Here is a 25,798-nt window from a genome sequence, read left to right as displayed (position 1 = left end):
GAGGTGACCCCGACATGCCACATTTGCATGCATAGTGGATGCCCGGCTTTGAAGCCACAGCCGGGTACCCACAGTTAAAATGCCTGAAAGTACTCACATAAGAGCTGATACTAGGCCATGCAATACCACCTACTGGAGGAGGTCAGCCAGATAAATATGTCCAGCACGGGAGCCTTTGTTGCCATGCCAGTGTGACGCTGGATGGGACCCTAGCCGCTGGGCTCCCCCTGCTGTTCCCCTTCAGTGACCGTTTTTCAGCAGCCTCATACTGCACTCCATTTTTGGTTCATATACCATTAGGACCTATATGGGTAAATACATGGCAAGCTTTTGATTTATTTTTAAATTCCTCTATAACAAGCATTACTAATATCTCTTTACGCTACTCTAATTTCTCCTGATTTCCGGAATCTCATCTCCTTTTCTCTATTCTTACTATACGGACACCCTATTTTTTTTTTTTTTTCCATTCTGTTCACCTTGTTGATATGCTCCGCAATATACTTCTATACTGTGGTGATAGGTCTACTCTATATGACCGTTTATTTGTTCATCATCATCCATTCCTCTAACCCCTCCAGTCTGTGGTTATATCAAACTATCAAGCGATTTTTCTTATCCCCTTTTTAGTATATGGATGCACTGTCTCCTGATGAGTGGATAGAAGTTCACAAAACATTGTTGAGCTTATTTTGATGCATCCATCTCATATTTATGGATTCTAGATGGTTTTTATTGCTCTACCACCGTTATTTACAAATTAAATAGATTTTTTTTTTAAACGTGAAATTTATACACACACACACACACACACACACACACACACTCTTTCCCTTTTATCTCTCTGTCCTAATTTCTTACCATCCCTCTCTCTAGTTGGCTTTCTTGTGCTCTTATTCTGTGTCTCCTTTTTTGTGTTCCTCCCCCTCTTTTCCTTTCCCTTCCATGTATTCACCATTTTTATTCCTTCTCTTACTCCATGGTGAGGGGAATGGGCTAAGTGGCAGTGCTGGGGGAGTTCTGATCAGCCAACTTAGGTGCTCTTGATTAAGGTCATCTGCTGATCTGAGAACTGTAGTGGGGGACTTTTAATGGCAAATATAATCAAAGGTAGTGTTACTCACTGTGTCTCCAACATTATGGTGTCTCATAGCAGTGACACCTATGCCAAAATCAGGAGATAGGGGCTGGGGGAGACCCTCTCACTTCACATGCCTCACCTGTCAGCTGACCTCTAGTCTCTGCCCCCCCCCAGCCATGCCGTGAACTGAATGGGTGGCTGTGAAGAGGCTGAGTGGGCAACCACGGGATCCACACACAGCCCAGCTGGGCGGCTGACAGCTCCAGGAACAGCCCTGCTGGGCTGCCGCAAAAAAGGGAGAGCAGTGCAGGCTTCAGGAACAGCCCAGGATTCATGACCCCTGGCAAATCATCAATCGACCCCCAGGTTGAGAACCACTGGGCAAGATGAAGGAAATCTAACAGATTCCTCCATCCACACTACAGAGCACAGATGGACAAATCATCCGCTGTGGGCATCTGCTTGGATGCAGGCACTTTTCTGCCAACAATTTTCCACCCAGTTCCTTCTGGCTTTTGCCAACAGAGTCACCCATGTAGTGAATTTCAATAAATGCATGGCCAGCTTTTTTTCTACTGAAATTGTGTCTTTTCACCCAATAGCTTTTCTAACTGACATGATACAAAGAAATGTCATGCTGAGAAATACATAGTTAGCCGTTATCTTAGCTTTCATTTGTTTGACTACACGAAACTGCAACTTCTCATTACAGTTACTGCAAGTTACATTATATCACTGTGGCTTTTTTTGTTTTTCTTCTTCTTTCTATGATTAATGCATGCAGTATGGCAAGCAATCAGAAACTGCTTTGCTTAGTCAGACCAGGAAAGGTTAGATCCGGATTGGTAAACTGGCTAAAGGCACGTTACGGGAATTTACATTACATTTCAGTGAGCACATATTTTGGAGTTCATACTACATGGTTTAACTTCATATAAATTTGATACAACTTTCACATTTTTACAAGGTTCATCAAACTTTCGTAATTGTACGAGATATAGAAATCTGTCAGTTGATCACTAGGGGGTGCTCTCAGGGACTCAGTGCAGTTACACGGGCTGTTTGAATAAACTGTTGAGACAGGAAAGACTCATGGCACGAATTGCTTTTAATGAGCCTGATTGCGATGAGGAATAAAATGGATAGGCTCTATGCAGCACTGCAAGGCAGCGAGTTTGCATAAACGCTTACAAGCGGACCTTTTACATTCCAAAAAATATATATAATAAAAAAAAAATGTATATATATTTTTTATTTGACCATTAGATATCTATGGATTCCCATTAAGAATGTGTACTTTGCAATAAGAATTCCTTACTACATATAGCCAATGGTATTGCTAGCACAGGAGGGAGAAGGAGGGTTTGTTTTGCCTTTATCAGAAGCTTAAAAACACAACTAAGCCAAGCTGCATTATCTCTCAGCCCACAAGCAAACCAGGAACTGCGTAATCACTCGAGATGCATGTGTACTGAAATATGACAATCAGAGATAAAGCCAACATGAAAAGCAAAAAAACGTACATTAAGGGGGATTCCACTTACAACCTGGTTTGAACCATCATGCAGAAATTCACTGACTTTACAATTTACACAGGCCCTTCTTTCTATTGCATTACTGACTTTCCCTTGAAAGACTTGCAAATGATCAGTTACTATCCAACTGCTCAATGCCACCCTTGCCTATATTTCTGCCCTCTGATAACACCTCACCCACGGCATTAAACACATGGAGGGCTTCGCAAGTTCCCTTAAGCACACGGATAAAATGGTTTGGTGTCGCTTTGTTTTGCTGAATAGACTTAACCACCACAGAGAAATAAAACGTTATAAAAGAATATGTGCGAGATTTTTAAACCAGCTTTCACACAAGCTCAAAAATGCTCAACAAGCAAAAAGGCAATACACGCCTATTAGGTGAAAAACGCCTGACACAAGAGGCAAAAAGATGCAATTCTGCTGCAAAAAAATAAATAAATAAAAAAACTGTAAAAATGCTTGAAAAGGTGATGCTTAGTGTAATTATAGCCTAAAGGCCCCACTTGGAGCCTATCAGGTCTACTCTTCCCCCTTCAGCCCATCTTAAAATAGCCAAAACCACTCAATGCCCTTCCCCATAGTGGTGTTTCATTGCCCACAGGGATGATAACCTACCTCCACCACTCCAATCCACCCTCGCTACCCCCTTAACTCTTGCCCTTTTCCCCTTGATGCATATTCCAGCCATAAAATTGGATGTTTGTACATAGGAACTTTTGTTCTTCACATTTTAGTTTTTGGCAATATTGTTATACACGACATGTTTTTTATGTTCTGAATGCAGAGACTATGCCTTCAACTAAGCCTTGATGTACATTCTTTAGCTACTCCCCTTTTGGTTATGTATTGCAATGCTTTAAAATAATAAAAAAAGGGGGGGAGGGGGGAATGTCCTTTAGAAGAGGGACCCTTGCCACCCCTTGAATTACTGTAAGTCAGTGGTTTCCAAACTGCAGTGGTCAGTAGTCGCCAAACTGCAGTGGTCAGTAGTCGCCAAACTGCAGTGGTCAGTAGTCGCCAAACTGCAGTGGTCAGTAGTCGCCAAACTGCAGTGGTCAGTAGTCGCCAAACTGCAGTGGTCAGTAGTCGCCAAACTGCAGTGGTCAGTAGTCGCCAAACTGCAGTGGTCAGTAGTCGCCAAACTGCAGTGGTCAGTAGTCGCCAAACTGCAGTGGTCAGAAGTCGCCAAACTGCAGTCATTTGCTTTCATTTAACCAGCACTATTTCTCTCACCATCAGCAACAATGAGGCAAACTTCCTCCCACTGACACCCAATGATGGAACTCTAGACTTACTACTAATCTTAAATGATGGAAAACTATTCCTCCCACAAATACCAATGACGGAACACGATTCCCTCCACAGACACCAACAGATAACCAATCCTTACACTGACTCCAATTATGGGGCACAATTAATTGTTTTTACTCCCACTGACCGCCAAGCCAGAGGCAATGTCTACTCTTGCTGGCACTGGGGCATTTTAGTCCCACTGTTATCAGAAGTCAGTGCCCCTGTAGTCTAAATTGCAGTAAACAAACCCTTGGTTTAGAACGTTTGGAGACCCCTGCTGTAGATCCAATGTTTCCCAGCTTTTTAGGGCAGTTCAGAAATCACCAGTAAGAAGCGGCCTTCGTGACTTTCTGGTGGAAAAAAGCAGCCCGAGGTACTGGAGTATAAAGGAGACTTCACATTAGGGTACCTAAGGAAATGGAAGCAAACAGGTTTCTGTGATACAAATTCTTGAATGAATGTGAGCATAGCAAGCTTCCACCAATATTATCTCTTTGTATAGTGTCCCATAGTCTTAGCGGACTCAGGAAATATATGTATATATCTCATGCTGCATAGGCAGATCCTTTGTCTCTTTCTTAGTAGGTGATGTATACATAAATGACATCACTGGAGTACGAAATGTTCCATATAGAAAGACTTCAGGCAATATTCTTTCGAAAATGTGTGCAAACGAGTCTCTATGAAAGGAGAAGTGACCTGAATAACACATATGAAAAACTCACAAGTTTCAGGTTTTTATTGCTTAAGCTTCCTTGAATCCCACTTCCCCTTGACATTCTCCGCCACCGAACACGGTTTACTTGTTAATATTACAACTAGCGTAGTCATGTTATGAAAGTTTACATATGTATATACTACGTGCGACTTCTACAGTATCTTTTGTGTTTTAATATGTGACAGAGAAGTACAGTTAGGTCTGCCTCCTTGGCAAGACAGTTCTCGTCTGTACAATTAGGAACAATTTGTGGATTCACTGGGATTAACACTAAAGCTTACCAGAATCTGGTGTATCTCTTCTATAAATACAGAAAAACTCAAAGACCATTCTTCATAACAATGGCAGATGGTTTATATTTTTGTATACAGCCTTAGCAATCAGCAAGAGAGCCTTTATGGAAGCAAAGCAGAATTTTAGTTTACAAAAGAGGTCAATGGCTAGTAATGCTTCTTTAAAACTGCAGATTTACATTTTCTATACAGGATTTAAGTGATTGTTAAAAAAAAAAAAAAAAAAAAAAAATAGCCTTTCACAAACACGTTATACCTTCCTCCTCTGCAGTTGGTTTTACACAGAGCAGGCCAGATCCTCCTCTTCTCTGGTCCCTCTTTGCTGCTCCTAGTCCCTCCCTCCTTTGATGGCCTCTCAGAAAGTAGTTTGCTACAGGGGGCACCCAATCCATGTCAGAGCTCCGTGTATCCATTCAGACACTGATCCCTGACCTGGCCTCGCCCCCTCTCCCGACTGTCTGACTGTCTTTGATTGACAGCCACGGGATTGCGCCGCTGGTCTGTCTCAGCCAATCAAGGAGTGTTCTAGATGGCTGAGGGGGATCATGAACATCGCTGGAGAGAGAAGGAGCTCAGGTAGGCACTAAGGGGGGTGCTGCTACAAACAAAAAAAAAAAAAAACAAAAAAAAAAACCTTCTATCTTAATGCATTAAGATAAAAAAACAAACACTTTCTGCCTTTACAACTCCTTTAACCCCTTCAAATCCACGCTACAGCTAAATGACAGCTACAGCGTGGACTAGAGCTGCACAATTAATTGTTAAAAGATCGTGATCTAGATTCAACCCCTTTGACCATCTGTATTGCAGTGTTCCCCGATTCTTTTGTGTAACAAGTATAGAGAGTTCTCTGCTCACTCTGCTAAGTTAACATTGTAACTCTTAGAGTCAAAGATCAAAAGAGAGAAAACTGTGTGAATATGCAGGAAGTTTAACCACTTAAAGTCTAAACCTTTTTTTGACACTTGTTTCTTACAGTTAAAATCTGATTTTTCTGCTAGAAAATGACTTGGAACCCCCCAAACATATTTTTTTAGCAGAGACCCTAAGGAATAAAATGGCAATTGTTGCAATATTTTATGTCACACTGTATTTGCACAGTGGTCTTTCAAAATGCAATTTTTTGGGAAAAATACACCGCAATGAAAAAAAAAAAAGGAAGTAGTAAAAGTAAAGTTATCCCAATTTTGTTTAACCACTTAAGGACTGCCTCCTGTATATATATGCCGTTATTTTGAAAAGGGATATCTCGGTAACGGCAGCAGCTCCTGCCACAACCGAGATATCCCTATTTACAGGAGGCGGTCCTGTGTACGATAACGGTGATCTCCGCTGGGGGTTTGCCGCGAGATCACCGTTATCGGCGGCAGGAGAGGTGCCACCCCCCTCCCGCCACTGTCGGTAGCGGCAGAGGCGATCAGGTCCTTTCCTCAGCTGAGTATGGAGACGAGTGAGGCTAAGATGGCCCCCACTCGTCTCTATACCATAGGAGGGTGGAAGCAACGTCAAAACGTCACTTCCACCCATACCTCTTAAAAAAAAGGTATATTTTTTTTAATTTTTTTTTTTATATATAATTGCATTTAAGTCCAAATATGAGATCTGAGGACTTTTTGACCCCAGATCTCATATTTAAGAGGACCTGTCATGCTTTTTTCTATTACAAGGGACGTTTACATTCCTTGTAATAGGAATAAAAGTGATCCAATTCTTTTTTTTTTAAAGTGTAAAAATAAATAAAATCAAGTAAAAAAGAAAAACTAAAAAAAAATAAAAATAAAAAAGAAACACCCCATCCCGACGAGCTCGCGCACAGAAGCGAACTCATAAGTGAGTAGAGCCTGCATATGAAAACAGCGGTCAAACCACACGTGAGGCATCACCACGATCGGTAGAGCGATAGCAATAATTCTAGCCCTAGACCTCCTCTGTAACGCAAAACATGCAACCTGTAGAATTTTTTTAAATGTCGCTTATGGAGATTTTTGAGGGTATAAGTTTGACGCCATTCCACGAGCGGGCACAATTTTGAAGCACATTGACATGTTGGGTATCAATTTACTCAGCGTGACATTATCTTTCACAATTTAAAAAAAATTGGGCTAATTTTACGGTTGTCTTATTTTTTTATTCAAAAAAGTGAATTTTTTTCCAAAAAAAGTGCGCTTGTAAGACCGCTGAGCAAATACGGTGTGAAAAAAAGTATTGCAATGACCGCCATTTTATTCTGTGATATAATAATATAATGTTTGGGGGTTCCAAGTAATTTTCTAGCAAAAAAAATTAAAAATCTGTTTTAAATATGTAAACGCCTAATCTGAAAGAGAGGCCTGGTCCTTAAAGTGGTTGTAAACCCTTACAAACCACTTTGACCTACAGGTAAGCCTAGATTAAGGCTTACCTGTAGGTCCAAGCAATATCTCCTAAACCTATATGGTTTAGGAGATATTTGCCCGAAAACAGGCACCGCTGTCTACGGCGCATGCGCCGTAGACAGCGGCGCGCAGGCGCACTGAGCGCGGCATTCTCAACAACGGAGCTGCCGCGCGTGACGGCTCCCGTGCGCATGCGCGGGAGTGACGTCATCGCGGCTTCGCCGAATGACAGCGGCGGAGCTGCGAGACCCCACCAAGAAGATGGATGCGGCGGACTACAGGGGACAGCGGTGACTTCGCTGGCTCCTGTGTCAGGTAAGTGACACATAATGGACTACTATGCGATGCATAGTAGTCCATTATGCTTTGCCTTTGCAGGGAATGAAAGAGGAAGTAAACTCATCAGGGTTTACTTCCTCTTTAAGTGGTTAATGTGAAAGATAATGTTATGCCATGAGAATCGTGATCTTCTTAAAAAAAAAAAAAAATCCAGATTCTCATTTTAGCCAGAATCATGCAGCTCTAACACGGGCCTACTTTGCCAGGAGGGCGTCAGACATCCTCCCATACCCAAGAGGCGTGCGGGGCCCCTGGAGGGCGTGCGCAGCATGCTCTGATCAGAGAGTCTAATGATCCTGACCCCTTACCATGTGATTAGCTGTCAGCTAATGACAGCTGATCATGTGATGTAAACCAGTAATTGGTTATTTCTCCTCGCACTGATAGCGCAAGGAGAAAAAAGCCTATTATTGGTTGCTGTCAGAGGGACATCGGTCCCGATCAAGGAGAGAAGCCTCATCTGTGCCCACCAGTGCCACCTACCAGTACATAAGAATGAAGAAGAAAAATGACCTGTTTGCAAAATTTAACAAACTATAAAACAGGTTTGTGTTTTTTCTAAATTTGCCGTCTTTTTTTTTTGCTAAACAAACACCCAAGTAGTGATTAACTACCAGCAAAATAAAAGCTCTGTTTGGGTGAAAAAAAAATAAAAAAAATTATAATTATAATATATATATATATAATTTTGGTACAGTGTAGTATGACCGCAAAATTGTCATTTAAAGTGCAACAGCGCTGCAAATTGGCCTGGGCAGGAGGAGGGTTTAAGTGCCCAGTAATCAAGTGGTTAAGGGGGTGGCAAGGCACACTATAATAATTTGTTCTTGATGGCAAAATATGCCAAAGTGAGACATACAAATGCTGGGGGGGTGAGTAGATTAATTTGTAGCCCACCCACTAATACTCCCTTTGAGCAATGCCAAGACCCTTTTTCTTGAGGTTCCTTACATTGCACTGAATACTAAAGTACTCTGTGTCATGGTCAGTGCCAGTATAGCTGCCTGTAGTGTTTATGACACCAAAGAAAATTTGTAATTACAGATCTTAAAAACTGAATTCCATTCTTACCTTTAGACACTTCTCTACTAAAATAGCTTATTCAGATAGTTTCCTAGCTGGGGGACGTTGATAATCTAGCCTAGGGGTGCCCAACCTTTTGACCTTCCCTGGTCACATTGGAAAAAGAGGAATTGTACTGGGCCACACATAAATCAACAATAAGGATAACTGGTGAGCAGTAAGACCCCTTTCACACTGAGGCGGTTTTCAGGCGTTTTAATGCTAGAAAGGGTGCCTGAAAACCCACCTCCCGTTAATTTCAATGTGACTTTGCACACTGGGGCGCTGCGCTTGTGGGACGTTAGGAAAAGTCCTGCAAGCAGCATCTTGTACGTATCAGTGCCCATAGGTCGGTGCCTGTCAGTGCCACCTCAGTGCCAACCAGTGGAGGAAAAAAAAAAAAAAAAAAAAAAAAGTACTTATTTACAAATTTTTGATTGAGACACAACATTTTTGGTCTTTTGATAAAAATTCTGTTTGGGTACAGTGTAACATGGCCATGCAATTGTCATTTAAACAGCGACAGCGTAGAAAGGTGTATAAGTGCCTGGTATTGAAACTGTTAACGTGAAAAACTTTAGGCCTGATATTAAATAAAAAATGGCGAACAGGCAGAAATTGTATAGTGCTTTGCCACATTTGATCACATGTGCAGCACCATGGCACTTGCAGATCAAATAGAGGCTGTGTCCTTGGCTGAACTGGACAGGAGGGTTCAGTTGTACTTTAACCTTACAATGATTTGTAATAGAAACACACATTTTACAGTCATACATATGACAAAATTATTACAATAAACAGCGACACTAGTCTTGGATACAATCTTATACTGCATTTTGTTCGGTCTGCAATCCTCTCCAGTGACAATGGAATTGAAAAAAAATATATAATAATAATAATAATAATAATAATATACAATTGTAAAGTTTTTTTTTTTTTTTTTTTATTATTTATAAGGGGGGGGGGGGGGGGAGTTTTTGCCTCAGACTAGGAGGCTATATAAGCTCCTGCATGTTAGACCCGCTCATTTGCCCTGAGGCAACTTAAAGCTTGAGCTGTGTCAGGGCATGAAGTCTCTAGTGAGAAGAGCCCTTGAGGGCTGAAGCTGAGGGAGGTAATGTATGGCTCCAGCTGTGTTTAGCACTGGCTGAGGAGGGCAATACTGTGGGGTCTGTAGCAGCTGAACAGCGTGCTGCCCAGAGTATCTTGGATCCGTTTGACGATTTTCAGTCAGCGGCCTCTGCCTCAGCACAGCGCTCGCAGCATTCAGAGAAGCTTACCATCGGAGCGTGAGGTAATAGAAACAACAGCGGTGAGTGACGAACGGTCTATACCTACAGCAAAGCAAGAGGAGCCTTTTCATGGGATTCGCAGAGGGAACCAGAGTGGCAAGAGAAACAGAAGGGTTTTATCCCCTTCTCCCAGCCGTAACAGCAGAGCAGAGGCATCCATACCGCTCAGGGAAACTCAGCTAACAGATGAATTGTCTTTGCCTAACTTAACAGATGCTCCTCCTGCCTTTCCTCGGGCAAATGTAGCTCTGCCCACTGCGCCGAATTGTGCTGGAAGTCATTCCAGGCAAATACCTCAGATAACAAATTCGGCATCACTCGCATCCAGGCCTTCCAGGCTGGATGCTGTGAGGGCCCCTATGTCTTCCTATACAGGTCCAGGTATCAGCCAAGTGTCAACGCCAGGTATTAACATCCCAGTCAGATGCAGTCATGCAGAATACAGCCATGCTGGTGAGTTTTCAGAAGGATTTAATTAATCAGTTACTAATTTCATTAAATAAAATTTAATGAGAATATATATCTCATACCACATCTGTATCCCCTTCTCCAGTTAATGTTTGGTCAGGCAACTCTGTAACTAATATCAATCCAGTTGCTACAAATACAAACGTTCCTGTCTGCATTCCTAATTCTATTTCTGAGACTTGTTTTAAAGATGTACTCCCTTGTGAAATGTCTCCTTTAGGATTTCATTTGCCTTTAGTAATTAAAGAAAAAAAATATGGAAAGGCAAATTCCTTGATATATTATCGTTATTACCCATCGCTAAAGATTTCATTATAAGAACGGATAAAAGGTCTGAAGATAGGCACCGCCCTGTTTCTAGATCTTTTTTCAATTGGCTGCAGGCATTTCGTATGTTCTCTGCAATACTGGGTGAGAAGTATCCAGAAAAAATGTCCCGGGCTTTTTCAGCATTTAGAGCATATTTTGGAGACAAGCATCATGATATGGGATGGTTTAAATGCAATCTTTTGATGAAAAGATGAGTCGTAATCTATCCTAACCTAAAATGGGGTAACAAATGTGGGGCTATGGTTAAACCTAATTATTCCTCAGAAGCCGGTATATACAAGATTTCAGCCCCAGTCTAACCTTAATTCAAATGCATCACCATCAGCATATAAAAAGGGAACTTTTTATGCATTTAATGAAAATCAGAGCAAATGGTTGAATTCATGTCATTACCGCCATGAATGTTCTTTTTGTTTCAGTAGCCACCCAGTCTCCAGATGTTTTAAAAGACCAACTAGCAATCAAGTTAACAGGGATAATACAAAAAGCCTGCACACCAGTGAGGCTAATCGCAATGTATCCATGTTTAATGTTATACCCCGACAAGGGAAAACACAATTACTAATTGAAGGTTTTTCTACAGGTTTTAAGCTCCCTATTTTTTCTGGCCCAGGCTGTCAGCTAGCAAATAATCTAAAATCAGTTTCTCTACATGCTGAAATAGTAAGCGACAAATTAAGACATTTCAGCCAATAGGATAGCTGGCCCCTTTGACTCCCCTCCGTTTAATTTTCGAGTTTCCTCGGTTTAGTACCAAAAAAGGAGCCCAACTCTTACCAGCTTTTAAATCACCTCTCATTTCCCGCAGGTCAATCTCTAATTGATGAAATTGACCCTTTATCTGCTTCAGTTAAGCATGCAACGTTTGATGATGCTATTCATGTTATTAAAAAGTTTGGTCGGGGTGCTTTATTAGCAAAAACTGACATTCAGTCAGCCTTTAGATTGTTGCCCATTGCTCCAGTCTTACAATTCCCTTGGTTTTTGTTTTGAAGGATTTTTTCTTCGATAAATGCCTCCCAATAGGTTGTGCATTGTCATGTTATAATTTCAAAATTTTTGCCTCATTTCTTCAATGGGTTTTAAGTTTTGAATAAGGTCATGCTGGAAAAATTCATTATCTAGAGGACTTCATGTTCATTGGTCCGCCAAATTCTATAGTTTGTGAGTTAATCCTCCGGTTATTTTTCCTTTTAAAACAGAATATTTTGGCGTTCCACTAGCAATTGGAAAAAAAATAAAATACCTAGCCATCTCCAACCATTGCATTTTTTGGGCATTAAAATCTACACTTATTCCAATTTGAACTTCCTGCTTTAAAAATTTACAGGCTTCAATCCCTTATTTTTCTTCCTGCGTAGAAAAAAAAAAAATCTTATTAAAAAAGAGCTTCAATCTTTTCTTGGTCTTCTGGCCTTTGCTACACGCATTATGCCAATGGGCAGAATATTTTCTAGGTCATCTTTGGCGATGTCGGGTCTAAAATCCCCCTTTTCACACATTAGGTTGACTTGCGAACTTAAAAGACGATCTGCTGGTATGGTCCCAATTTCTGCAGGGATTACAATGGCAGATCTCTTTTCCGGGAGAAAAGAGATCAGTAGATTTAGAACCATTTACAGATGCTGCTGGTTCAAGGTTTTGCTGATATTTTCCGTTCTCATTGGTGTGTGGGCTCATAGCCCCCCCCCCCCCTTTGGATTTTCAGCAAGATTACAAAAAAAAAAAACGTAGTTTTGCTTGAACTATTTCTAGTTGTAGTTGAATTGGAAATCTGGGGTAATCAACTTGCTAACTAAATAATCATTATCAATACAGATAATAGAGGCGTTTTATTTGCTTTAAAGCGGAGGTCCACCCTAAAGTGGACCTTCCGCTCATTGGAACCCTGCCCCCCTCCGGTGCCACAATTGGCACCTTTCAGGGGGGAGGGGGGGGGTGCAGGTACCTGTACAGTACAGGTATCTGCACCCACTTCTGGCGTAGATTCTGCAGAAGCTACGCCCCTTTCCGAAGGTCCCCCGCTGCCTGCTGGGAAACACACGGATCCCAGAGACAGCAGGGACCATCCTTATTGCGCAGCGCGACTCGCGCATGCGCAGTAGGGAACCGGGAAATAAAGTCGAAAGGCTCCACTTCCTGATTCCCCTACCCAAGAGACGATCGAGAGATCGGCTTCGGGTGCCAACATCGCGGGCGTGTAAGTGTCATTATTTTAAAAGTCAGCAGCCGCAGTATTTGTAGCTGCTGGCTTAAAAAAAAAAAAAAAGGCAGACTCCCGCTTTAAAATGCCTTTCTTCTAAATATCTTTGTTAGTCATAAAATTGTTACGCTGTTTAGTGCTACTATGCTTGAAATTAAACATTTGGATGAAGGCAAAGCGTTTACCAGGTAATCTTCGCTAATGCCTTATCTCGATTCTGGATGGCTCGCTTCAGACAACTGTTGTCCCCGGCAGATCTGGTTGAGTACCGTTGCCTGAGTCATCTTTGGGATCTAATTTAAGTTCAGTAATGTTGGTTATTAAAAATCTGATCGCTCCGAAAACATGGACTGATTATTCAGTTGCATGGAAAAGGTGGCTGAATTTTAACGAGTTAGGTACTGGTTTACCCTCTTCTGAGAGTTCCATTTTGGCATTTCTCTGTTCAATAATACAGTTAGAATTTTCTTTTAAAATCGCATTAATAAAATATTAGCAGGAGTCTTTTTTTTTTTAACTGATTTCCTGCCATGTAACAGTTTCTTTTCTGTTAAACAAGCATTAAAAGGTTTAAAGAAGGTTAAATTAGCTTCAGATATACACAGGCCGATTACGTTGGACATATTACTCAAGCTGTGTTTTGCAACTCCTTTTGTTTGCGTCTCAAGATACAAGGCCTTATTATTTCATGCTGCATTTGTGTTCATGTTCTTTTTAGCTTTTCGTATTTTTGAGATGTTACCAAATAACAAACGCAGTTTGGAAGGTTTGTTTTTATCATAAGTGTCCATCTCAGATCCATACTCTGTCCTTTATTAATTCTCAAGAAATACCTTTCGGTCAGAACGGTTTCAGGTCAACTTTTTTTTGTTCACATGGATTCCTCTCCTATGACAAAATTTCAGTTTTCCACAGTCTTAAAATTATGTTTTTCTCCTTTAGGTCTTTCCCTTTTTAAATGTTCTACTCATTCTTTCAGAATTGGAATTACTGTTGATTGGGGGAATCTCTTTCCATCACGTCGATCTGGAAGGAGGTTTTCCCGGTCTTTATAGGCAAAATGGTGTACATCTTTCAGATGTTTGTCTGGACAGCTTTAACTTAGGCCTTCAAAACTGCATTGAACAGGCCGCGGTGCTGGGGTAGCCTGGTTTTTGTTTGCAAAAAAACGGCTGGTGGGGACTTGTTTTATGAACTGATGTATTTATAGCTTGAGTCCTATGACTGAGCAAGTTATGCCGCGTACACACGAGTGGACTGTATGGCGTACTTAGTCCGTCATACAATCCGACGGACAGTCCGTCATACTTTCGACTGAACGGACTTGACCACACACGGATGCACAAACAGTCCGTCGAAAGCTTGCGCGATGACGTGTACAGCACGTACGACGGGACTAGAAATAGGAAGTCCAATACACAGCAAAGCACTCTTCCGCCGTGTAAATCCTTTCTGGGCATGCGCCACTCTTAGTCCGTCGAACTAGCCTACTGACGAGCGGATTGTCCGCTGAAACCAAAGTACGACGGACAGAATTTCGAAAAATCCGAAATACTTAGTACGCCAGACTGCACGCTGAAAAAGTCCGCTGAAGCCCACACACGAGCGGACTGTCCGCTGAAATGTGTTTCGACGGACTAAGTACGCCATACAGTCCGCCCGTGTGTACGCTGCCTTAGAATTGGTTTTAAGTTGAAATAAAAAATGTATATATTTCATTGATTATTTGAATAAAGTAATTTGTTTTAATACCAATAAAAGGTGCCGCAGCCATTTAAAACACCATTCTGTTCTGATGTGATTATATTAAATATACGACCTAAAATTCCAAGAGGATCCACCGCACAACATATTTGCACTCTATGCCAATGACATTGGTTATATGGAGGTCTTCCTGCTTCACATATTTACCTCTCAAAATGCAACCCATTCCAATTGTCCAGTAATATTTGAAAACCTTATCTAGATAAACTCCTGGTAGGCAACGGCGACATGCTATCTAAATTCTAATGTTACTAAATATTCCCATCCATCGTATAGACTACAAACAACTGCAATCAAATGTTTATGGCACAGTCAGTTTACAAAAAGAGGTGTGTCCCAAATATTTTTAATTATTACAAAACTGCCCAAAATTGACATTTTAAAACAGCTACTATATGCGCATTGCTTTTAACTACATGCTACATGCAAATCTTAATTTATTAAACTAACCTTCAACCTCCTGAGGACGATGCCGCCTATCCACCCCGCTACAGAAATAGGGAATTGTTTTTTTCTTTTTTTTATTTATTTTTTTTTTTTTATTGAAAGTCTGCCCTGCCTTCCCTTGCACCTCACTCGCCTTAGGCGAATGGCACTTACACTGCCCACTGTGCCTCCCGGGATATGCATGTCACATCTCTCAGAAGGCATGGACTTTCATTCAAGGAAAGGAGGAGGGGCGGGCCTATTAGCGCATCATCGAGAGGCCCACCACTGAACCCACACGACCTGGCGGGCTTCCCAAAGACGTTAGAGAGAACATGCCTGCGAAGCACAGAGCTGTGGCTGGGCTCAGCCACAACACTAAATCCACTCGATGGGGGAATATCTGAAATGTGCAGATACCATATTCAGTTAAAGTGGATGTAAACCCCCCGATTGTGAGTTTTACCTATAGGTAAGAGAAGAAGATGATGATGTTGTGTAACCATTTTCCTACCAGGGTGTTTTTTTGTTGTTTTTTCTGAAATCAGAGGCCCTGTAGAATAAAATGGTAACACGCACACACTAAACTCAAGTTTAGAAGCTGTAGTGTACATAAGCCCTTAATGTAAATTTTCAGTAAAAAACAAAAAAAACTGGGAACACAATTGAATCTTGCTGACCACTGCTCAGCCATTCAGAGAAAACTGTGTTTTATGGACAAATACAAAGCTTCCTCTGAATGCCTGAGTCAGAGAGGCATGCAAATGATTTTACAATCTCTGACTCAGCCAATCAGAGAAAGCTTTGTATTCAGAGTCAGAGATTGGCTAAGGCAGAGAGGCATGCAAATGATGTTACAATCTCTGACTCTGAATACAAAGCTTTCTCTGATTGGCTGAGTCAGAGATTGTAAAATCATTTGCATGCCTCTCTGACTCAGGCATTCAGAGGAAGCTTTGTATTCATTCATAGAACACAAAGCTCCCTGTGAATGGCAGCACTCGCTCAACTCAATTTTATTCTGGCAGCAGGAAGGGAAGTTCCCATCCTACTGTCAGAGCACAGTGCTGTATACTGTATGTAGCCAAGGCTGTACACACACACACACACACACCCCTAGCAGTAAAGGTAATAGCTCGTTTGGACCAACTTTTTAGACTTCAGCTGGAGAGGAGTTTTAAATTAAAAGGTTTTGTGGCTGGAGTTCAGCTTTAAGGCTTGTAGCGTCATTCTGTTAATAGGTTGGTAAGTGACAGTTGACTGGCATTTGCAATCTATGTCTCAATAAAAGATTATCAGGCACTTCCCATAAACCATAAAACAAAATGCCTTGACTGTATATACAAAATAATAAGACACCTGTAAATCATAGACATTTAGGTTAAACATTTACAAGAATATGGTCAAGCAAATCTAACCATTTGTGCACAGCATGGTGCCATATACAGAACAATACTTTTCTAATGATTCATGCTGTGCTACAAATGTATTTCACTCTGTGGGTGTTGGATGCCTACAGCTGTGCAAGAAGCAAGTGTTCTTATCCTTAACCACCCCAGTACCTGCATGCTACACCCCGTCATTACCCGTGCTGTGATGGACAATGACTCCACCATGCAACACTACACCCAAATTCACATTATACCCATTCTTTGAGGCAGAGTTTTCTTTTGGTGATATTTAACCACTGCTTAAAAAAAATAAAAAAAATAAAATAAAAACACACCACAACTACGTGAGAGGATAAAAGACCAGAATATGTGAACAAAACAGCTTTCCTTACTTTCTGAATTAAATCATGACAAATAGCTCAACAATAGTGCACTAAACACGACAAATATACATGCCATGCACAGTGGTCAAGGGGTGAATGGGTTAAGGTACAGTCAAATGGTTGGGGGGGGGGGGGGGGGGGGTTGGAGATGAAGGGGTTAAAGTATTACTAAACACAAAAAAAAAGAAAATAAATCAGCAATCAGCAGTCTTTGATAGCTCAGTTCTCAGTGTAGAGGCGGCAAGGGGACAACCATAGCCTCAGACCAACGCTGCAGCCATCTAGGCGAGTATGTGTCTTGGTTTTATTTACATTGTCGCACATCTCTTAACAGCGAAAAGTCATTAAAAAAATAATTTAATCCAGATTTACAACAGTGCTCCACCCATTTATGCACTGTGATATAGTGTCCTGTTATATGAAATTTTATTTTTTTGTACTGTATAGGATTTAGCCACACGATTTAGTACTAAGAAGAGGATATTTGTAAATCATAGACGGGATATAAAGAGCCATTTATAACATGACACTAAACATATAAACATTAAGGCTGTGTTCACACCGCAGTGCGGCTCACAGCAGGGCACTGGTGCATCCCTATTTACCATTTCAGGATGGATTTCAGCCTGAATATTTGGCTTAATTCGGACCTGAAATGGACCAGAAGACGCCCAGGACTCCTGTGCAATTCTCACCGGAGCCACTCCAGGGATGTGTGTACTGGTTCCATAGAGCGCCGGTCACAGTCTCCTGACCGGTGAATTGAATGTGGGGAAACCTACATCCAATTCGGACTAGTGTGAACCCAGCCTTAAAGATTGCAACGGACAATGTTGTCATATAAACTATCCAATCAGCTGTATTAAAAAAAAAAAAAAAAAAAAAAAAAACTGTTATGCCCCATACACACGGTCAGAAATTTGGACGAACAAAGTCTGATCAGATTATGTTGTTGGCAAATCCGATCATGTGTGGGCTCCATCGGACTTTTTCTGTTGGAATTTCCGACAGAAAAAGTTTGAGAGCGGAATCTAAAATTTTCCGACAACAAAATCCGATCTGACTTTTTCCGATCAGAAAAAAATTGGAGACGAAAGCTATTGGCTACTGGCCTCTACGTAGTCCCGTCGTATGTTTTGTACATCACCTCATGATCTGAACGATTGGATTTTCCGACAACTTTGTGCGACCGCGTGTATGCAAGACAAGTTTCGGACAAAATCTGTCGAAAAAAAAATCAGACGGATTTTGTGGTCGGAATGTCCGACCGTGTGTATGGGGCATTATTCTTAAAGCCCAACTCTGAGCAAATAAAATTGCCCCTTGCAGTTGCAGGAGTAACAGCTCTGTTTATGGAATAAAACAAAATATACTTTTTCGATCCTCCCCACAGCTTCTGCTCCCCCATGCTCTTGCAGTCTAGGGTTCCGACATCAAGTCCAGAGAGAGGTTCATAGCCCTGATCTGGATGTGAGGACAATGAGGGATGGTCCACTACTGGAACGTGGGGCCACCATTTGCTGGAGGGGCAGATGATCAAGTAAAACCTTTTCTCCCACTTTAAAGTGGTTGTATACCCAAATTTTTTAACTTTTAGCTACAGGAAAGCCTATAATAAGGCTTACCTGTAGGTAAAAAAAATATCTCCTAAACCTGTACGGTTTAGGAGATATTCCCCTCGGTATGCGCTGCTGACTGCAGCGGCGCATGCGCACAAGGGGATTCTCGGCCTGAAAATCCGGCAGTGGCCGGCCGTCAATGAAAACTCCCGCGCGCATGCGCGGGAGTGACGATATCGCGGCTCCGGCCACTCACAGCGCCGGAGCCGCGATACCCGGAAGAAACGCCGAGGGAGCATGTCAGCTCCCTTGGCGTGGATCGGGCCAGATGTCGGGGCCTCGTTCTAAGGTAAGTATTTCAAAATGAGCTAGTATGCGGTGCATACTAGCTCATTATGCATTTTGCTTTGCAGGTTTAAAAAAAAAAAAAATTGCGGGTTTACTACCGCTTTAAGGGATCATTTTTTTTATGTGCATAATTGGGTTAAATGGTTGTAAACCCTTACATATACCCAGTGAAGGAACTGCACAGAAATTAAAAATCCACCTACATAAACGTTGTATCTGTTCATCTGCAATCCTCTTCTATAAATCTGTAAAAAAGTACAGAATTTATAAGCTTGGCTGAGAGCTGAAGTTACACTGCAGAGCTCAGAGCCGATTGGAAGGAAGGGAGATGCCCCTCCTCATACAGCACACAGGAACAGAGTTGAGGCTGTCAATTAGCTGTCACCATCTTTCTCTTGGTGTCAGGAAAACTTGTCAGAAGTGATTCATCCTGATAGAGGAACAAAGTAGCAGGCAGAAATTACACTTCATGCTCTTAACTGAGGCAAGTACACACTATAGAGGGATATGCTTTGTTCAAATTTTATGTCTGAGGTTTACAACCACTTTAAAATGACTAAAATCTTGTATAAGCCTTAGGAAGTAATATCATTTCAAAAGTCGTTTTAATTCCACCCATTAAAGGTCCCTCATAAAAATAATTTGTCCCCACCCCTTCACATTAGGTCTACACTTATCTCTCTTAGAAGCTGACAAGTGACCTCCAGGTGACAGTCACTTTAAAACTCGGTTCACATATATGAAAATCAAATGCCCCTTTAACCACACCATACCACGTGAACCAGACCAGCTTTCAATGGAGCCGGCTCACATATATGACAGCGGGTTGCAGTGCAAATTAAAAGGGTCCTGTGCGTTTTTCAGTCTGGTTCAGATGCGATTTAAGCGTCAGATTTGCACCTGAATTGCTGAATAGACACTGCACCGGGCTCTCACAGAAACCTGCCCTGCGTATATATGAACCCAGGAACTAAAGTCTGTTAGACCCTTTGACAGTGAGGCACTTTACAGAAGTTTTAGCGCTAAAAATAGCACCTGTAAAGCGCCTCTCCTGTCTCTCCAGTGTGAAAGCCGGGGGAAGCGTTCCCCAGGCAGTGGGGAGGGGGTCGAGGCACCCAGGCGGCCCGCGATCTCCCCGGGGCCTGGGTGCTTTCTCCCCTCCCCCACCAGGGAGCAGCATCAGTCCAAGCGTGAGGTTCCTCGGTTATGGCTATGTGAAAATCACCTCCTCACATATCCGCAGAAACCTTTCCCGCCGCCCTCTGGCCTCGAAAGGGGTTCCGCAGAGGGGAGTTTCATGCGTCACGCAGCTTGGCCCGTGGAACTTTCTCCCATCCGCAGATCTGACCTCATCCATGACTTCCATTTTTCGGCGCTTGCGGGGTGTGAAAAATAAAATAAAGTCCTGTAATCAGCATCTTCGTGGCGGTGCAGGAGCACTGTATACAGGTCACTGCACAGAAGACGAAGATCTCTATTGAAGAAGGTCACATATATGACTTACCCTCTTATACCGGAAAATATACAGCAGGTAAAACTATTATCGTTGAATAGTTTATATAGTGGCTGTAGAAGTTCAGCGCACCCAACACAGTCCCAACACACAGGCAAGGCAATCTGTCCCAGGTCCTAGGAGGTCACACTATACTGCATTACAACCTGCTCCGGTGAAGAAATATTCACGGAATGTCACTTTGTGACTAGGGATGGGCCGAAAAGACCCCCTGTTCGGTTCGCACCAGAACTTTCGAACATCTCTAAAGTTCAGAACAGAATAACAAACCCCACTGAAGTCTATGGGACCCGAATGTGAAAAATTAAAAGTGCTTGAAGGCTTATATGCAAGCAATTGGGCATACAATGTTTATGCGCCAGGAAAAAACACACACACACACACACACACACACGTATGAACCTAGAGGTTTACCTGTAGGTGCTTGAAATATCTCCTAAACCTCCAAGGTTTAGGAGAGATTTCAAGCGCCTACAGGTAAGCCTTAAATGGTTCCTGACTGGTGCACACCAATGTACGACGGCAGAATGGCACGGCTGGGCAAATGGGCGTACCTGTACGTCCCTGCGCGTGGCGGCCGGGACCTCCGTGAGTCAGGTTGCGGGTCCTGCAGACTCGATTGCTGCGCGGATACCCGTGATCGCCTCACGGAGAGGAAGAACGGGGAGATGCTAATGTAATCAAGCATCTCCCCATTCTGACTAGTGACAGTGTCACTGATATCTGTTCCCTGTGATTGGAGCAGGGATCAGGGATGTGTCACACACAGCCACGCCCCCCAGAGTTAAAAAGGCCCCAGGACACACTTAACCCTTACCCTGTCCCCTAGTGGTTAACCCCTTCACTGCCAGTGTCATTTACACAGGAATCAGTGCATTTGTATAGCACTCATTGCTGTATAAATGACAATTGTGTCAAAAACGTCCGATGTGTCCACCATAATGTTGCAGTCACGATAAACAAAAAATGAATAAAAAAACGCCATAAAACTATCCCCTATTCTGTAGACGCTATAACTTTTGCGCAAACCAATCAATAAACGCTTATTGCGATTTTTATTTTACCAAAAATATGTAGAATACATATCAGCCTAAACCGAAAGAAAAAAACGTTTCTATATATTTTTGGGGGATATTTATTATAGTAAAATGTAAAAAATAACGCTTTTTTTTTTTTCAAAATGTTTTTGGTTTATAGCGCAAAACAAAAAAAAAAAAAAAAAACACGGGGTGATCAAATACCAAAAGAAAGCTCTATTTGGGGGGGGGGGGGGGAGTATGTCAATTTTGTTTGGGAGCCACGTCGCACGACCACGCAATTGTTAAAGTGACAGTGCTGAATTGCCAAAAATGCTCTGGTCAGGAAGGGGATAAAATCTTCTGGGGCTGAAGCGGTTAATATAGGTAAATGTGGTTGTACAACCACTTTAAAGTATATCTAAAAAGGCACTGTTCTCATTTTGGATAGAGCATAAAATAAAGTTAAAGTAGAACAAAATGACAACTTTTTTTGTATAGAATGGGGTTATGACCCGTCTGATTTTTTGTCACCTGTGTCCCATTGGGGAGAATTCCCTTCCTTTCCTGTCCACAGCAAAACATGGAAGAAAGAGGAAATCTCTTTAAAAGTGAGAGTCCATGGTTGTCACCAGGACTAGTGTCCTCATTGGAAAATTACCCCTCTATTTCTGTTCTGGGACAACCCAACATTTACTGTCACAGAGAGAGGGCGAGTCTTCCTAACAGGGACACGGACAGCAACAAGAATCTGACAGGAGTTCTTCTCCACTCTATCCAAAAACTAAACAAAAAGTGGAGTTTTACTTGCCAGACTTGACTTTCTGGTGAGTCTGTACAACCACGGGGCCTCCCTACCTGCACAGTCCAAAAAGAGAAAACAAGCGGCTTTCCATGCTGTGCCTGTTGTGTCCATACACAGTGCAATAAAACTTATTGCATGGTGGCCAATGTGACTAAGCCAGCAAATAAGATCAATGGCATGGCTGACCGATGAGTGACTGCAAGGGCTCATTTAGATGTGTGATTGGGAGGCAGCAAAAAAAAAAAAAAATACCCAGTTGAATTGCATTTTTACCGCCTCCCCTTAAGCCTTGTATACGATGAGATCGGACGAATAATCGTCTGTTTATTTTCTTTTGCATGTCAGTCTCCATACAACTTTGGAAGTAACATATTCTATTGTATGGCATTCTTCAGTTTAAGTATGCGTGGTCTTGCTCTTCTGTTGTGTTTTTTTCAGAAAAATGCTGTACTGATTTAAAAAAAAAAAAAAAAAATAATAATAATAAATATATATATATATATTTTTTTTTTTTTTTTTTTTTATTATTATTAAAAAATATATCGGTTTGTCCCTTTGGATAATTTTGCATGAACGGTCATGATCGGCTCTCGAAAGCCATGTACTAAGGATCAGATTATCGTACGATTGCTGTGAAAGCGATATTTTTCATCGGAATTTCTGATTGTGTGTACCTTTCACAATGATCAGTTTTTCTTCCATTTCTGTCATACCAAAAGCAGAAGAAAAAGTGCATGACCATTAAATCCTATCAAACTCTTCACAGCAGTCAGCTGAGTTTTTAAAAGTCCCACATGAAGGAAAAAAAATAAATAAAAAATAAAATAAAAAAAATAACCCCATACACACCCATTTAAATTAAAATTACTGAAAAACGCACCCGTGGTTGCATTTTTTGGAGTCACGTGTCCTTTTTCACAGGTGCAAAGTGCACCAGAAACATGGCAAAAGCGCATATGCGTTTTTTGCAATGGAGCAATATGAAAGCAAACTTAGGCGGTGGACGATGGTGTTTACATGTCACAATGCTTTGCGTCTGCAGCAAAAACAACCTGACATATAGTGACTGGTGGGCAGCAAGCCCACTGTTTGAAAGCCATTTGAGTGAACAGGGAGGCACTGCCAATTCCCCACATTTGTGTTGTCAAAAATGTAATTAAAACAAAACGGCAAGAAGGCGTCACATTGCCTCCATGTCAATCCCTTCTGAAAAGTGATCTGAACATGGCTTGCTCATCAGAGGATCAGTATATTTAGGCACACATCTATATCTACCCTTACGGTTTTAATAAATCTCAGTACCCAAGTTACCTGCTGTTGTGAATAAAAAAAAATAAAAAATGAATAATTATATATATATATATATATATATATATATATATATATATATATATATATATATATATATATATATATATATTATTCATTTTTATTTTTTTTTATTATTATTTATTTCCTTCTTTTTTTTTTTTACCTGGGTTGATGACGGAAGCCGTCACTCGAGGGGGATAATTTACTAAAACTGGAGAGTGCAAAATCTGGCGCAGCTCTGCATGGTAGCCAATCAGCTTGATCAATTAAGATTTCATTTAAAAACCCCAGAAGCTGATTGGTTGCCATGCAGAGCTGCACCAGATTTTGGACTCCCCAGTGTTAGTAATTCTCCCCCCAGTGTGAGCCATTCCAATCGGACGGATCAGTGACACCCTGTAGCTGTCCCCATTAGAAGCCCCCCTCCGTCCTGTAATGGGATGTCCCGGTGTAATAATAAAGGAGATCTTACTCTTGGTGGCGGCGATCAGGTTCTTCCCTTCCTTCACCAGGTCCTTGATGAACTTGTTGGTTCGGTCCAGCTCGGCCTCGTGTGCCCGGACCCTCTCCCGCAGCCAGGGGCTGTCCAGGTAACATTCACTGAACTCCAGCGGCTGGAGCCCCATGGTCTTTCCCCGGCTCAGGAGCCTGGAATAGGAGAAAGGATAGTCCGCCCTCCGGGCTGGAGGAATGAAGAGAGCGGGGAGCTCAGCGTGTCATAGGAGGAGAGGGGCGCTCCATCCAGGAGAGGACAGCCCGGACACAAGTCACATTCCACCGGACACAGGCCGCCCACTAATCCCGGGAACTCTCCTTCTATCCTCCTTCACTCCTCCTGTCCGCTCCTTGTCTCCTCCCACCTCCCCTCCATGTCACTGTGAGGAGAGCTCCCCCTTCCTGACGCCCGGGGACACCACCACCGACACACGCTATACACATCATTATGGATAGAGATCCGACCCAATCCGCACACATTACGTTATATAGAGATCTATTACAAGTGTATACAGGGCGTTATATAGAAATTACAAGTGTATACAGGGCGTTATATAGAGATCTATAACAAGTGTATACAAGGCGTTGTATAGAGATCTATAACAAGTGTATACAAGGCGTTGTATAGAGATCTATAACAACAAGTGTATACAAGGCGTTGTATAGAGATCTATAACAACAAGTGTATACAGGGCGTTTATATAGAGATCTATAACAACAAGTGTATGCAGGGCGTTATATAGAGATCTATAACAACAAGTGTATGCAGGGCGTTATATAGAGATCTATAACAACAAGTGTATGCAGGGCGTTTATATAGAGATCTATAACAACAAGTGTATGCAGGGCGTTTATATAGAGATCTATAACAACAAGTGTATGCAGGGCGTTTATATAGAGATCTATAACAACAAGTGTATGCAGGGCGTTATATAGAGATCTATAACAACAAGTGTATGCAGGGCGTTTATATAGAGATCTATAACAACAAGTGTATGCAGGGCGTTTATATAGAGATCTATAACAACAAGTGTATGCAGGGCGTTTATATAGAGATCTATAACAACAAGTGTATACAGGGCGTTTATATAGAGATCTATAACAACAAGTGTATGCAGGGCGTTTATATAGAGATCTATAACAACAAGTGTATACAGGGCGTTTATATAGAGATCTATAACAACAAGTGTATGCAGGGCGTTATATAGAGATCTATAACAACAAGTGTATGCAGGGCGTTTATATAGAGATCTATAACAACAAGTGTATGCAGGGCGTTTATATAGAGATCTATAACAACAAGTGTATGCAGGGCGTTTATATAGAGATCTATAACAACAAGTGTATGCAGGGCGTTTATATAGAGATCTATAACAACAAGTGTATGCAGGGCGTTATATAGAGATCTATAACAACAAGTGTATGCAGGGCGTTTATATAGAGATCTATAACAACAAGTGTATGCAGGGCGTTTATATAGAGATCTATAACAACAAGTGTATGCAGGGCGTTTATATAGAGATCTATAACAACAAGTGTATGCAGGGCGTTTATATAGAGATCTATAACAACAAGTGTATGCAGGGCGTTTATATAGAGATCTATAACAACAAGTGTATGCAGGGCGTTTATATAGAGATCTATAACAACAAGTGTATGCAGGGCGTTTATATAGAGATCTATAACAACAAGTGTATGCAGGGCGTTTATATAGAGATCTATAACAACAAGTGTATGCAGGGCGTTTATATAGAGATCTATAACAACAAGTGTATGCAGGGCGTTTATATAGAGA

General features: G+C 41.7%; 1 protein-coding gene across 4 annotated transcripts in view; it reads right to left on the bottom strand.

Moving 5' to 3' along the window:
- The window catches only part of ARHGAP10 (Rho GTPase activating protein 10), a 433,763-nt gene extending 409,414 nt beyond the window's left edge, over positions 1–24,349 (bottom strand). For 2 of the 4 annotated variants that reach the window (XM_077477009.1, XM_077477008.1), the window contains exon 1: positions 23,981–24,349. In XM_077477009.1, the coding sequence (XP_077333135.1) occupies positions 23,981–24,134 (154 nt within the window). In that variant the 5' untranslated portion in view covers positions 24,135–24,349. The remainder of the gene's footprint in view (positions 1–23,980) is intronic. The other 2 variants (XM_077477011.1, XM_077477012.1) reach the window with 2 other exon arrangements.
- Positions 24,350–25,798: the final 1,449 nt, after the last annotated feature.

The sequence above is a fragment of the Lithobates pipiens genome, unplaced genomic scaffold (assembly GCF_037356315.1).
Source record: "Lithobates pipiens isolate NorthernLeopardFrog02 unplaced genomic scaffold, aLitPip1_a1.2 Scaffold_13, whole genome shotgun sequence".
In the NCBI taxonomy this organism is placed as follows: domain Eukaryota; kingdom Metazoa; phylum Chordata; class Amphibia; order Anura; family Ranidae; genus Lithobates; species Lithobates pipiens.
Note: the sequence above shows the minus strand (reverse complement) of the source record. Positions and strands in the feature narration are given on the sequence as shown.